Consider the following 14,618-nt stretch of genomic DNA (forward strand, 5'->3'; position numbering starts at 1 on the left):
GTAGATATGGCAGACATTTGAGTATACAGCGTAGAGCAGAAAAGAGTCGTGAGCAGGTGGTGAGGCCACGTAAGGGGACAGCGCACTATCAGCAACTCTAATACCACTTGTCAAGTGTGGGTTCTCTGATCTAACTTGGCATCGCTTTGTTTGGTAACTGCAGGGACACACGTGCTGCAATGCACAATAGCTGGCATTCCATACAAGAAAGCAGTTCAGAACACGCTACTTATTCAACCAATGAAGACTTCTTAAGAAAAGTCTTAAGTTTTTCCTTTTAAGATTTCCTCCTTGTATTTTCTTACCAGCTGCAAGAAGAGAAGGCAGTGCAACATGCTGAACTACATCTTCCAGAGAGAAGCACTGTCGGGCAATCAATATAGCAATGAAAGTGGCCAAGGAATCGTGAAACGACAGGTCACTCACCTTGAAGGAAAAACATTGCAAGGCTTAACAGCGCACACACCACTGCCATGATTATTAAGGAATTAACTATAAGAATAAACAGTAAAATGTTCTCACTTAAACATTTGTCACGACATTTTAATGCACTTCCCAAACATTTGATCACATATACCAATAGCTCTTAACTTCATTTTAAGAAACAACTATTTCAAATACCACAAATTCTGAAATAGAAAACATTAGTCTTATAAAAACTTGAGAAAACTCTATCATTCTGTAAAAAACTGATAACATCAAATACTCATTGCTTGGCTTCAGGACAAGAATATGTCCCCAAAATACACAGCTTCAATCTGTTCCTAAAGGCATATGTAATCAAAAGATACATAAATATATTGAATCAAATATTGGATAACATCAGTCACCACAATCCTACTGACTTTAACAGGAGTATGGTAACTTACGCCAAGGAAGTAAGGAACAGCAAAGTGTACCACCCCTTCTACAATCTAAGAGCTAACACTGAAACAGGATCTTTAAAATAGAGATAGTTATTTGCACACCCATCAACATTTTAGAAAAAGTATACAGACATGGCTGCTCCTTTCAAAGAGTACCTCTGATATTCCGTATCGTTCCATAATAAAGAGAAAAAAAAAAAGGTACAAAAACTCTAAGCACCGCCCAAATTCTACATTAACTCTGAAGATGTAGGAAAGAATAAAAATTGATCAGGAATCTCATTAAAAGCCTTGAAAACTCAAATGGATACAGAACTAAATTTGCGCTCAGCATTTTGTATTGAGTGGAAACCTTACTATACCTCTAAGCGCACCCTCGGTAAACAGGAGGAACAGGTACTTCAGAACTTACATCCACACTGCAGAGCAGATCATTGAAACCCCAGACATGGTTTGAAGAGCAGCAAAGAGCTTTTACAACCCCCAGCCACTCTGAGCTAAGCACCGTGCAGCATGCCGTCAGCTCCGCGCAAAGGTTGGCTATGTCATTAATCCTAGGAAAGAAGAGAAAAACTAATACAGAGGCAAGATATTTTGTAAATATTTAGGTCAAACCAGATCAGCGCTTGGCAGGAGAACTGGTGTTTCCTTACTTAAGGTGGTGGTCTGTGTCCAAATGTGATCATGCTACTGTATGTATAACCTAGTGTTATTCAGTCGCGGACAACTGGAGTATCTGGGAAAAAAACAGTATGCGACTTGTACCCCATAACTTGCATTCATCCAACCTACAGTAGCATAGGGCTTTTATTTTGTGTAAACCCTACTCGTACGTCTCCAGCTTCCCTACCTGTGCTGAGCTGCCCAGGAGAAGCAATAGAGCACCCAAAACCCCACTGCCTGCAACCCACCGTGACAGATGACCTGCCCCTCTCTACAGGGACACACTCTGTCCTTTCTTCAGTGCTGCCACAAACAGCAGCTCCATCCTCTCTCATGCAAAAATGCCACAGGGAAGTGGTGTGTGTGGTGCACGTGGTGCACATCTCCCCAGTCCCCGGGTCACCAGTGACATCTCACCGCAGGAGCCCTCCCTCCCTGTGCCTGGCCAGCACTATTGTTTAGGAGGGATGAGTATCACAAAATCAATTGACATTAATGAATTTTACTTCATAGATTGCATACTGTGTAATGTGTGATTCGGTCTATGATTCAGAGTTGTGTAACCTTTTAAAAAACAGAGCAGAGTTGACTCATCCCAGTGCAAGTTATTTTTTCTCTGTTCTACAGTGAAACTCGTTTGACCACATTTAGATGTTCCCCTTTGTTGCTCTTACAAAACTGCTTCCTCTCAGCTGCTCTGCTCTGCCAAGGATGCTCCACATTTCATAGAATCACAGAACGGTTTGGCTTGGAAGGGATCTTTAAAGATCAACTGGTTCCAACCCCCTGCCCTGGGCAGGGACATCTCCCACCAGACCAGGTTGCTCAAAGCCCCATCCAGCCTGGCCTTGAACACCTCCAGGGATGGGGCAGCCACAGCTTCTCTGGGCAACCTGGGACAGGGTCTCACCACCCTCACAGTGAAGAATTTCTTCCTCATATCTAATCCAAATCTCTCGTCTTTCAGTTTAAAATTGTTACTCCTTGTCCTATTGCTCCACTCCCTAATCCAGAGTCCCTCCCCAGCTTTTCCGTAGCCCCTTTAGGGACTGGAAGGGGCCATAAGTTCTCCCCGCAGCCTTCTCTTCTCCAGGCTGAACAACCCCAACTCTCTCAGCCTGTCCTCACAGCAGAGGGGCTCCAGACCTCCGATCAGATTCATAGCGTCCCCTGGACCTGCTCTGGGCATTTCAGAGATGGATTCATACTGGGGACAGGGAGAAGGATCCAAGAACTGGACACAGTTTGGGCAGGAGTCAATTAAAAAAGAAAAGAAAAAAAAATCCCCAATTTCCTTGAATTTTGTGATCTGTCAGCAACCATAAAAAAGACTGTCAGCTACTGCTGCACCTAGGCCTAACTATCAAGACTAAGAATTTCTTAGCAAAAAATTGGAACAGAATCAGAACAGAACACCAAGGTCTGGTGGTTTTGATTGTGTAAGAGGCATAAAGGTGCCAGGGGCAGTGGTAAGGCTAGATCCAAAAATCGGTGTCTGTTTCACCCTGCATCACAAACTTTGCAGAATGGAAAACCAGGGTAGAACAGTTTCAACGCTGCAATGCCACATTTGCACAAGGCCGAGCTTATGCCTTTACACACTGGAAGGATGAAGCAACTGAGAAGAACATCTGGATTATGAAAAAAAACGTACTGTCAGTATAAAACCCTCACACTGATGTGAGGCTGGTTTTACTGCAAGGGTTCTTCAGCATACTTCTTTTCAGTACCTTGAGATCATCTAAAAAGATTTAACGTAGACATAAGACCCCAGAAGTGTCATGCTGGACCAGAGCAAAGCTCCACCTGACTGTGACAGAAGCCAGCACCTGCTGGAGTCAAAATAACAACCACAGTAAGACAGCGCTGGACAACCTGTTGAAGTGCAGATCCCATCCTTAACTCTGGTCCTTGGAGATCGAATTGAACTGTGCACCATGAGGTCCAAGCTACTCTTAAAATACAACTGATAGCTGTTGTAATAGCTTCTATCCAGCAAAACTCCTAATATTTTTTAAAAATATTTTTGGAAAATCTACAGATTACCTATGGAGATGAAATCCATAATAAATAAATTACACATTTAATAAATTAAACAGTGATTGCATCAGAAGAAGGAAATGACCTAATGCAGAACCTTCCCTCATTTACAGGCTTCTAATGAGCAAAGATTGTGCTGAGCTTTTCTGTCTGAAACAGCACAACTACTGATACAGAAAGCTTACCGACTGTCTTATAGTAAGTACTTTCTGCTTGTTACTCCCTTCTGTTAAATTACGCAGATTGATTTAATGAAATAACTCAGAGGAAACTTACGCAATAAATTTTCAGCAACCTGAAAGAGTAATGAATGAAAACAACTGCAAAAAAGACACAAAACAAAAAGGTGAAAGGAAACCTCGTATACACCATGTAAAAATCCATCCAAGTTCTGATCCCTCATGGTTTGCCTTACCTTCCTGCATCTTGGTGCCCCATGCACACATTCATTAGCGCATTGCAGACAAAGCTGTAGCGGTTGGCTGCGTTATCGCTCAGGATCTTGCCCAGCATTGAGTAGTTAATGCTGTGAGCAGAAGGATTCTCGATAAAATCTAGCATGAACTCTGGGTCCCACAGTAAATTGGAATTTGAAGGCTGAACATTGCTGTATATCGTTTGCTTCACCTTAGAACAGGCACTACTGAGGACCAAAAAAAAGAGAGAGTTGCCAAAAAAATGTACTTTGCAGGAATGCTGTTGAACATAACCACGTGGGATTAAAAAATCCTAGTTTGGTTACCATTCTGTACGCATTTTCAAATTTATTTTTGATAAGGGGCATCTACCAGAAAACAAGGCTGATATATCAATTTCATTCAAGTTTTCCCGCAAATAAAGTCTCAAGTTTCCAAATGGCTCCTATGACACTTCTATGACTGAAATTGGGAGCAGCTGGATAAGGACCATACGTTCATTCCTTATGAGCAATAACTTCCTAGAGCATCAGATGCCTTTGCGGCAAACTGTAACAGTGCTTCATAATGCTGCTCCCCCTCTTTATGTGTTATGACACAGTGAACTGCAGAAAAATAAAGGTGTTAGTGAAGAATGCGAATTTCAAACACATTTGGCTCGAGCATTGGGTTTTACACCACAGCTGGAAACAACATCCAGATGGACAAACTTCACTAATTATCCCAACTAGGAAGGCTTTCTCATTACTGAAAAAAAATAAAATAAAATAAAAAAATCTATTAACTGATAGTAAGTTAAAATACATGAAATCTTTGGAATTTTTTTGAAGTCCACTGGCCCCAGGATGAAGAGACAGGGGAAGCACTGTGCCACCTGGAAAGCATCTGCGACCTGAGGAAGGAATGCAATGTGTGTAGCAGTGCCTGGGCACGGGGCTCGGAGGGCAGCCCTGGGGACACCCTGTCACTTCATAGCCCCTGCACACCGCAGCTCCTCATCGGGATGCCCCAGTGCTGGAGAAAGAGTCCAGATGCAGTATAATTACTCTACAAGAAGGGCAATGCCTGACATTAACCCTTTGCTCTAACCGCCAGTGTTAACAGCAAAGAAAGGAAACCAACCAGTGGAAAACTAATACCCCATACCTCAAACATCAGGCACTACACTTAAATGGACTCTCATGCACCAGCACCCTGGGCACGCATATGTCCCCAACATTTGGTCGTCACAGCATCTACACCTTCACTTACCCTGTGGGTCACAGAAAAAAAAGTCCAAAGCCCAAATGATACAATACTGATTGTGTAAGCAAAACAGCCTCTGAAACTGTACTTGCACAAGAAGTAATGCTGGGGGAGTGGTCAGAAGATAAGATTTTAAAAACAAAAGTGAAGGAATGATTTTAAAAAAGGAAGTTTAGTGAATACAACTAAATATACCAAGCATACCAAACCAAAACATGCAGCTCACTTAGTAAAACCCAGTCATGAGTAACACCACAGATGGTATCAGAAGCCATTTGCGAAGCTCTGCAATATACGGAAGGTAAGTCTCTAAATTTGAACGTTTATGAACTGTACTTTATTGTCGCTTCAAATAGAGAGAGACAAATAGCTGGACTTACAGCGTGATAAAAAGGAGCTAAAAAAGTTGCCACGCACAGACAACAAGGTTTGGTTTTGTTTCAGCTGTAGCAAGGAAACCAAGAAGAAAACGAGTCTAGTGCTATTACCCTTTACACAGCTGTCTAAAAAATGTATAAATTGTATTTCCAGTTTTCAGAGAATTTCTAACTCCACTTGTGTGAGTGGCTTCAAATCAAGTGCTATATGTCTCATATTTAATATATGATTTAGACCTTAAATATCACTATACTACTAGATGATGTTTTGATTTGCTATTGTATGTTAGTATTAATAAAAATGTTAATTTTTATTGTGTTACTGAACTTCAGGTTTTAAGCAGAAAAATGAGCACACAGCTAAAACACTTCTGTAGTTCTTCTATATTTCATATTTCTTTTTCCTAGTGTTTCTCATATTAAATGCTACTGTTCCCATGTGTTTGTAAACCTATTAAAATATTCAGGTTATTACTGAGAATTCTTTTCCTGCACCCTATGAAATGAAAACCACAAATCTGAAACACGCAAACCAAAACCAGGTATATAAACTAGGGGGGGAAACAGTAACTGAAGCGGTTTGTAAGTCTCACAAGATGCGTATTTGCATATGAAAGATTTCCACTCCCCCTTTAAGAAGTAAGAGCCAAAAATACAGCATATGGGTACCTAAAATATTTTTTTTAATTTAAAAATCAAGGAACCAAACTTTCGAGCATAAAACTTCACAAACTCAAACATGTTTGTGCCTCTCCCCACATCAAAGGAAATATTTAATAGAATCTTACAGCTGCGTCAGCTAGGATTTTGTTATATTTCCCTCCAACATTGTATGTATTACAGCCAGTTTGCTGATGCATTATAAAAACCAAATCAGTCACATCCCAATCTGTAAAAGCAAAGGAGCGTGGGGAGGGGTCCAACGCTGTGCAGCGCAGCTGCCTCAGCAGCCGACCCAACACTGACGGTCCCCGCTTCCCTCGCCCCACACCGTCTCCCTGCTCACTGCAGCAATCCACTAAGCTAACCACAGCACTGGGAGGAGGGCTCAGCTTCTGCTCCTCCACTGCAGGTATCGCACAGTGCGAGGACTTCACTGGCTCAGGACCACACGCTGCGCTGCCACAGGCAAGAGAACTGCATCAGTAAAGGTAAAGCGGCAAAGGCAACGGCGTATTTTCCACGGAAAGCAGACTCAACTGAACCACAGCAGCTTGCATCAGTCTACAGGCTAGGCAGTGGTGAGAAAAATCCCATTGCCACCCACCTGAAAAGGTCTCCAAATTTGCTTCTCAGGTGACTACAGGACACGTACAGATCATAAAGGTAAGCTAAAATACACCTTTCTGGGGAGGAACACTCTGAGGGATTAACGACGTGCTTTACTACCCCACACAACCTGCAAAAATAAAACGATTCTGAGTTCGTTCCAACACATCTTAGAAATGCATCACATATTGTTACGTATCATATGAACCCCACCATTAGCTGGGCAATGCCATGACAGACCTTGTGTCTACAGGCTGATGGGGCTCACGTGAAGTTTGGGGTCACCTGTGCGACTGCCTGGGCCCCAGAGAGGAGAGGACACAGAGGCACTTGGGGAGCCCAAGGCAGAATGGGGTAACTGGGTAGAAAATCCAGATACACAACTTCCCCACTTTTCCTAGGTTCCAAAGTGTGCAGGTCCCCTCAGCCCCCAGCAGCAGGGAGCAGACTGTAGAGGTGAGCCATCCACTCCACTCACCTGAGCTCACTTACAGCCTTCCAATAGTTGGTCCCACTACCTGAACCTAAACATATTTTGTGCTTACGAGAGAACACCAAAAATACTTTTTGGAAAATCGTAGCTGCCACAAACCCTTCGAAGACTTGAGCAGTTTGCTCCGAGTTGAGGATGAGGCAGGCATGGTAACGCCGCAGAACGGCAACGATGCAGACGCACAGCCCCGTTGTGTAGCTTCCTGCCAGGCTGGACGACTTCAGCAGCAGCTCTGCCTCCACAACGCTCAGCTCATTCAACAGCTGAAAATGCATACACAAAAATAATGAACCGAAAATAACTTCCAAGTTAAACACGTAAAACATCTGAAAAAAAAAATACATTAGGGAAAAACTATACAACAAACGAAAATGAAATTCCTTACTCACTACAGAACAAGGGAAAGAGGGAGCAAAAAAAAAAATAAATCTTAAAAGACAAAAGTATAAAAGACATCCCTCAGAACCGCTCTTCAGAAATACACGGCATTTCTGGCACCCAGATGCTTTACTGTAAGATGATGGTTCAGTCTGAAACAGTGAAGCCCATCCTGAAATATTTTGTGCTAAAATAATCCTGAATTTTATTAATTTTGGAAGATTTAAAAATAAAATACATCTACCGATTCTCCGTAATTGTAAAATTAAGACAGAAGTGGAAGTCTCTGAAAAGGTCAGGAAACTGAAACAGATAAAAATGTGTGGCAGCAAATCAGGAGAATTTTCAGTATAGCTCTTTGGGTTTTTCCCCCCTGTTTTTACAGAAAATGTATCACAGCTTTATCCTGACATAAGCCCCCCCCCAAATGAACTCTGTTTACCTGTATTGCAAAGTCTATAAGCCCATTGATATTCAGTGCTGGCTCCATTAGGTCAAAGATGAGCTGTATATGGTGAGCCAAGGGAAGATGATATGATGTTCCTGAGGCAAAACTAGTTATCTGTTCGAGAACATTACTGGAGATCTGTGAAAATACATATTGAAAAGTCATATGGTGACCAAGAGCTTCTTAGACACACTAGTGCTCCAGAAATCCTATTTTATAAGTGGTAACAGCAAATGACAGCATTTTGCAGATAAAAGCACTAACAAATCATACATCAGGATATCTGTTACTCTACCATCCTGCAAGTCAGTTGTAATGACGTTTTATTTTCAAAATTGGCAACACAGAAAACGCTGTTCTGCTACTTTACAGTTGAGGGTCAAACTGTTCTTAACATCTACAACATTGATTTATACCCTGTGGGGTATTTTTTAACACCTTTTTGTTTTAAAGGAGAGGCAAAATAATTTTTATTTTCATCTTACTGCACTGTGGTTTTTTTATTGAGGGTTTTCAGATAATTAATTATCCTGAAAACAAAACATGTAATAAATTAATTCAAAAGACCAGATCCAAAGATGTCTTAAAAATTAACACATGCCTCTTACTTCGTTCATTTTGTTAGCCTCTGGTTATTAAAATATACTTAAAAACAGCAGCATCTGACAAAGTGATGAAATCCAATGCTAATACATTTGCACACTTACAAGTCCTGATGTAAAACAGAAAAAAACCGCCTTGTAATTTAAAATAAACTATTTATGTTCTTCAGTCGGCCACTCATACGGCTTTTTAACTGTAAAGGTTGACCTTAAATTCTAATATCAAGAAAAGAACAAACTGTATTATCCACCAGCTTCTCAGAGAAACATACTCAGTTTGTTGCACAAAAGCACAGGAGAGTTCACCATCCTTCATAAACACAGACGCAGTAACGTATCTTGTACATATGCAAGAGATTGGTTGGTTAAGTGTCTCATTTACTAGTGAGCTCTAAACAATCCTGTTAGTGGAAATTTATGGAAAATTGATGTCAAAATTTTCATTAAAAAATCATGACAACTATAATAATCCTGAAAGCTTCTTGCAAAACAAACAAACAAACAAAAACCCCCAAATAACCGCACCAAACCAAACACCCAAATATCTGCTGAAGCAGGTATTTTAGAATACCAAGGCAGCATTTTTTTCTCTTGCCTTTGAAGAAGCAGTGCACTGAAAATTCTTGGTATACACAAAATACTTCTAAAAACCTAAATTTACTTCCCATTTGGTATCTCTACAGCAGAACATAAAAGGCTATGATTTTATACAAGGGAAATACCTGAGATGTCACCTGATGTTGATCAAAATAGGACAGTTGCTGTAGTTTTGTGAACACGTTCTCTAGGGTTGGAAATGCTTCTTGTTTGGTTTTCCTGGCTTTTTGCCCTTCATCCCCAACTTAACAGATAAAAAAAAATTACTTTGGTCACTTTATGTTTAATGGAGCCCCAGTAGTTTTGCATTATTACTGATTTAAAAGACAATAAAAATCTTAATAAGCTTTACTCATGACTACGTAAAACGCTACTTGCCTCAGTTTTCCATTATACTTGGAACAAATAGCCATAGCATGTAACAATAGCAAAGCTGCTTCAAGGTTATTCCAGTGCAAAAAAGTGACACCCAAGAAAAACTGAAAAACAGTCACACAGTTTTACTAGAAGGGTAAGGAATATGTATCGCTCGCTGGCCAGTATCTCATATTCCAGGCTTTAGCATACCGCAAGTGTTTACAGCCAAGTTGTTATAATGGAAAAATTGGGAAATTTCTAACCCCAGCGGCCCTCTGCCATCCTGGCACAGCCGTAAGGAAGGCCAGCAGATCGCACTTTGTGCTGCAGGACTCTGGCCAGTACTTCACCCAGTCACTGTGAAGGGGATGAAAGCCAAATTACGCGATCAACATGCATAGCTCCAGACAACTTGCTGAGCACCTCACCGCTCCCATCATCTTTGCTACAGGCTACTATAGAGCAGCATTAAAGCATTTACCACCCATCTCAGTAGTGCTCTTCTTATTCAGAATTTTGAGGATGTCTTTGGTAATCTTCTTCAGCTGATGTCTTGCTTCATCACGCTCCTTACCAACGCCGTAAAGGAGAATCATGCGCTGGTTACACTCATGACTCGAAGATTCATCCTGAAAAGACCAGATACGAGTGAAGCCTCTTTTCTTTTTTCTGTCGTTACCTGCAGAAATCTGACCCAAATAGACCAAACTGCAATAAACAATAACTAACTCTTTGACACAAAAACCATCTCCTGTGGTTATCAGTGTGGAGGAAACAGTGCCAAATGAAATCACTAAAGAGACAGGGTAAAAACACAGAGGAAAGAAATGTAATCTGATATTACGAATTCTGTGTGTATCTCTAAGGATGGAGGCAGAAGACGCATAGGAACAGCCCTCCTAACTGTCCCCTGGATTGATATTCAGTAGCAGATTAGTAAATAGAAGACAAGATGTCTAAAAACCATGTCTCTTATTATGTACAAGTCCATCGAAAAGAAGATGCAGTCCAACTCCTGTAATTCTATTACGCACATCCAAAAGAAACTAAAAGATATTATCATTTACTTCAATTGTAACTGGTTATCTTTAGTCTTCTAATAAAATGTATCATATAATGTTGATGCACTGTATGTAACCTAAAAACTTGGAAAACTGCTTTGCCAGTCATGTAAGGTATAAATATTTTGTTCAGTAACATACTTACCTTCCGCAAACTAACCAATCACTACTTCTTTCAACATAGAACTACTCTAAAAGTTTTAAAAAAATAAGGCTGGTACAAAAATAGTACTAAAGAATCCCAAGGCAAAAAGGTAGTAGATGGGAGTGCAACTCTGTGCTCAGAGAAGTTGCACAGTATTACAAAATGCATGCTCTCTTTTAAAAATAGTCGCTCTGTTTGTAGGTCAAAAGCAGGAAGTAAATCTCTAATTATTTTTAAAAATTCTATTTCTCTCTCTCTTCTAGGGGAAACAAAAGCAGAAGCACTGAGAGTGTCACCTGGAATTTGCAGCTGTCTCTGGCTAAGAAACCAGTTCAAAGCCAGAGGAAGGTCCAAGTCTCAGAACTGGGATGTGCAGCTGCTCCTCCAGCCTCTCCTCACTCGTGAGATTTACAGACGAACACTCCTGCCTGCTCATACGGTGAAGAGCTAGAGAAACCGCGACCGACCCTCCGTCAGCAGCACCAGCTTCTCCTCACAGGAAATACCCACACGTTTCATTGCCTCTCAGCAGTGCGCACAGTAAGCTTCTCTTTGATTTTGGGGTGGGGGGAGTGGCGTCTGATTTTGCATGTTGAGAAAATACTTATTTCATTAGGATTAGACTTGGCAGATAAATCTTGTTACTTGCTTCAAAGCATAAGCCAACTTATTTCTATCTTACTGATAGAAATAAAACTCTGCAGCTCTGTAAGGAAGGTGTCAGGGATGCTCGGGCACTGGCTGACAAAGTGGCAAATCCACTGAGTGCCTTATTTTAGAGAGGCAAGGATTACACAGAAATACAGCAGTTTTTACAATTGCATCACTACGCTCCTGAAAGTTACTCCTTTTAGAAATGCACCACTGACTGATTCAACATCTCTGCCTGGCTTGCCCAGGCAACCAGTTTGGGTCAGACCTGATCTGATCAAGGTTTTTGGACTAAGAGCAAAAGTTTTCAGCCCAGCCCCTGTTACCAGTTAGGCAGATGCCGGCTGCTCAGTGTTCGTGGCCAGTTGTGGCCACCAGGAGCTCCTGGTTGCGTGGCGCAGCACTAGGCAGGGGTCTCAGCAGCCGCAGAGCACGGGAGGCGGCAACTCCTGGGCGTGGGCTTGAGTCAGTGAAGTTTTACATTGATTTGCAACACAGCACCGGTAAAGGAAGTGATTTAGGAAAAATGACAGAATAAACTGTCAAACTAGAAAGGTACACATAAATAAAGCTACGAATAACTTCAGACTTCGCTGGCAAACATGTAACCACTGAAGCAACACACACCGTTAGCCACCCAAGTGCTAATATACAGGGCTGGAGAGCAGGTTCTCCTCTCTCACTCTCTTCGCCTCGGAAGCAATAAACAGTGACTTTGTGGGGTGCCACCTCCACCCTTTGAGCACCCGGGCGACGTGGCGGTGGCCTGCGAGCAGCCATGCCCAGCGGCTCAGCAGGGGCAGGGATGGGGAGATGGACATCAGTTTCAAGGACAACCAAAAAATGCCTCAGGAAGAGACAGACGTCCAGCCAAGCAGAAATACAACAAAAAGGGGCATTCGGTTCCTTTTACTTCAGCCTGGCACTGTTAAATCTGCAGTGAAAACAAGTTTAAACGCCATCCCTTTCCACACTGAGGACGCTGAGGAAAGGGACGTTTCTCCCTCCTCCCCGGGAGGAGAAGCGCAGTTTGGGCAGACGTGTGTCAGAGCGAAATGGCCACACAGCCTGGCCGCCGGCAGTGTGCCACTCCAGCCTGCCCGCCCCACGCACCACAGCCCTCGCCAGCTCCTCTCTGCCACCAAGCCATGGCCCAGGCGGCGCAGCCCCATTGATGCCAGCCAGGCCAGGGCCCGCAGCCCAGCTCGGGCCTCACCGGCTGTAATACTGGTGGCAGGACCGCCAGGGCCAGGAGATCCACGGCAGGGACGCCAGCCCCACGCTGCCACCTACATGCTCTCGCCAGGGAACAGGAGGCATGATGCCGGCCATGCCACCCCCGCAGCCCACCGCCATGCCTGCCCCTCACCCAGCCCTGCAGCACGGGGCTCGGGGAAGCTGTGTGGAAGCTTCCCCAGGGGATGCTTCCCGTGTGGGAAGCCTAGGGGAGGTGAAGATGGAAGCCCAGGGGAAGTGTGGAGGGAAGGTAACCTCAGCATTTCAGTCACAGAAGATCAAACCAGGCCACCTTACCAACATGGCTGCACCCAGTGCTCTTCTGCAGAAACCTCAGTAAAACAAAACACAACTTACAGCAGTCAAAATCCCCAAACTCGGAAATTAAAAGTAGACTAAAAAGGTTGAAGTCTTATGACAGTTTTAACTCACAATTTAATTTTTTTTTCTTTTTTGTTTTTACAGGGAACGGGGGGAAAGGCGAAGTGCAAATGAAAGCCACAACCAACTTCAGCTACTCCAGAAACAACAGCAACTGCACCAGCGATAACAAAATCAGTCAAGTAATTTTTCCTTTGCTTTATACAATTCTGTTCCTGGTCGGTCTCACCATGAATGGCCTGGCAATGTGGGTCTTCTTTAAAATATCCAGTAAATCTAATTTCATCATCTTCCTCAAGAACACTGTCATTTCTGACTTACTCATGATTTTGACTTTTCCATTTAAAATCCTTAGCGATGCAAAGTTGGTATCATGGGTACTGAGAGGATTTGTGTGCCAGGTCACCCAGGTTGTATTTTACTTCACCATGTACATTAGCATTTTGTTTCTTGGTCTAATTACTATTGACCGCTATCAGAAAGCCTCTTCGCCATTCAGAACATCAACTCCAAGGAGCCTTTTAGGTGCCAAGATCCTGTCCACAGCAATTTGGATATCAATGTTTGCTCTTTCATTACCCAACATGATTCTATCAAACAAGGAGAAAACGCTTGAGAATGTAAAAAAGTGTGCTCACTTGAAATCCGACTTTGGCTTAGTCTGGCACGAAATTGTAAACTATGTTTGTCAACTTATCTTCTGGGTTAATTTAGCAGTCATAGTTGTATGCTACATACTCATAAGTAAAGAACTGTACAAATCCTATAAAAGGACAAGATGCACAGGAAAAGCATCCAAAAAGACTGTAAATCTGAAGGTTTTCATCATTATCGCAGTGTTCTTTATTTGTTTTGTGCCGTTCCACTTCACTAGAATCCCCTACACGTTGAGCCAAACAAGAGACGTTTTTGAATGCTCTGCTCAGAACACCTTGTTTTATTTAAAAGAGAGCACGCTGTGGCTGACATCGCTAAATGCTTGCCTAGATCCATTCATATACTTTTTCCTTTGCAAATCATTTAGAAAGTCCTTGCTAGACATGCTGTGCAAGCACACAGCATTGTCAAAAGTCAGAACACATATGAAGGAGCAGAACGAAGGAGATGACACAGACGAGACGCCGCTCTAGAGCTAAGAACTACCCATATCCCTTCTTAGCCACGTACGTTTATTGGTGGGAGGAAGCAACAAAAATCCTGCGAAAAACATCTAGAATTTCTCCGACTTCTTTAGAAATTGTCCTACAGATGAAGCACACGCACCCTGGAACTAATATCACTGGCTGCAAAAATGGTGAAACTAGAGAGCTTGAAAAAAAACAAGAGCATCAACTGATCACAACCTCCATGCCTGTCAGAATTGCTAGGAAGAAGTTTGAATTTATAGCTGGTG

The 14,618-nt window shown here is 42.4% G+C and overlaps 2 protein-coding genes across 10 annotated transcripts in view; one reads left to right on the forward strand and one right to left on the reverse strand.

The window, feature by feature from the left end:
• The window catches only part of MED12L (mediator complex subunit 12L), a 153,515-nt gene that overhangs the window by 38,118 nt on the left and 100,779 nt on the right, over positions 1 to 14,618 (reverse strand). For 8 of the 9 annotated variants that reach the window (XM_063337477.1, XM_063337476.1, XM_063337473.1 and 5 more), the window contains 8 exons: positions 10,233 to 10,380; positions 9,520 to 9,638; positions 8,190 to 8,333; positions 7,469 to 7,632; positions 6,875 to 7,006; positions 3,985 to 4,212; positions 1,279 to 1,420; positions 306 to 426 (listed from right to left, as the gene is read on the reverse strand). In XM_063337477.1, the coding sequence (XP_063193547.1) occupies positions 306 to 426; positions 1,279 to 1,420; positions 3,985 to 4,212; positions 6,875 to 7,006; positions 7,469 to 7,632; positions 8,190 to 8,333; positions 9,520 to 9,638; positions 10,233 to 10,380 (1,198 nt within the window). The remainder of the gene's footprint in view (positions 1 to 305; positions 427 to 1,278; positions 1,421 to 3,984; positions 4,213 to 6,874; positions 7,007 to 7,468; positions 7,633 to 8,189; positions 8,334 to 9,519; positions 9,639 to 10,232; positions 10,381 to 14,618) is intronic. The other variant, XM_063337470.1, reaches the window with a different exon arrangement.
• On the forward strand, positions 6,796 to 14,548 carry P2RY12 (purinergic receptor P2Y12). The gene is made up of 3 exons (XM_063337485.1): positions 6,796 to 6,933; positions 11,221 to 11,497; positions 13,310 to 14,548. The coding sequence occupies exon 3, from the start codon at positions 13,336 to 13,338 to the stop codon at positions 14,353 to 14,355; it is 1,020 nt and encodes a 339-aa protein (XP_063193555.1). The 5' UTR covers positions 6,796 to 6,933; positions 11,221 to 11,497; positions 13,310 to 13,335; the 3' UTR covers positions 14,356 to 14,548.

The sequence above is a fragment of the Chroicocephalus ridibundus genome, chromosome 6 (genome assembly GCF_963924245.1).
Source record: "Chroicocephalus ridibundus chromosome 6, bChrRid1.1, whole genome shotgun sequence".
Classification (NCBI taxonomy): Eukaryota; Metazoa; Chordata; class Aves; order Charadriiformes; family Laridae; genus Chroicocephalus; species Chroicocephalus ridibundus.

Bases quoted from the DNA above. Each gene is read 5' to 3' on its own strand.
- P2RY12 (XM_063337485.1), top strand. From the start codon at position 13,336: ATGAAAGCCACAACCAACTTCAGCTACTCCAGAAACAACAGCAACTGC.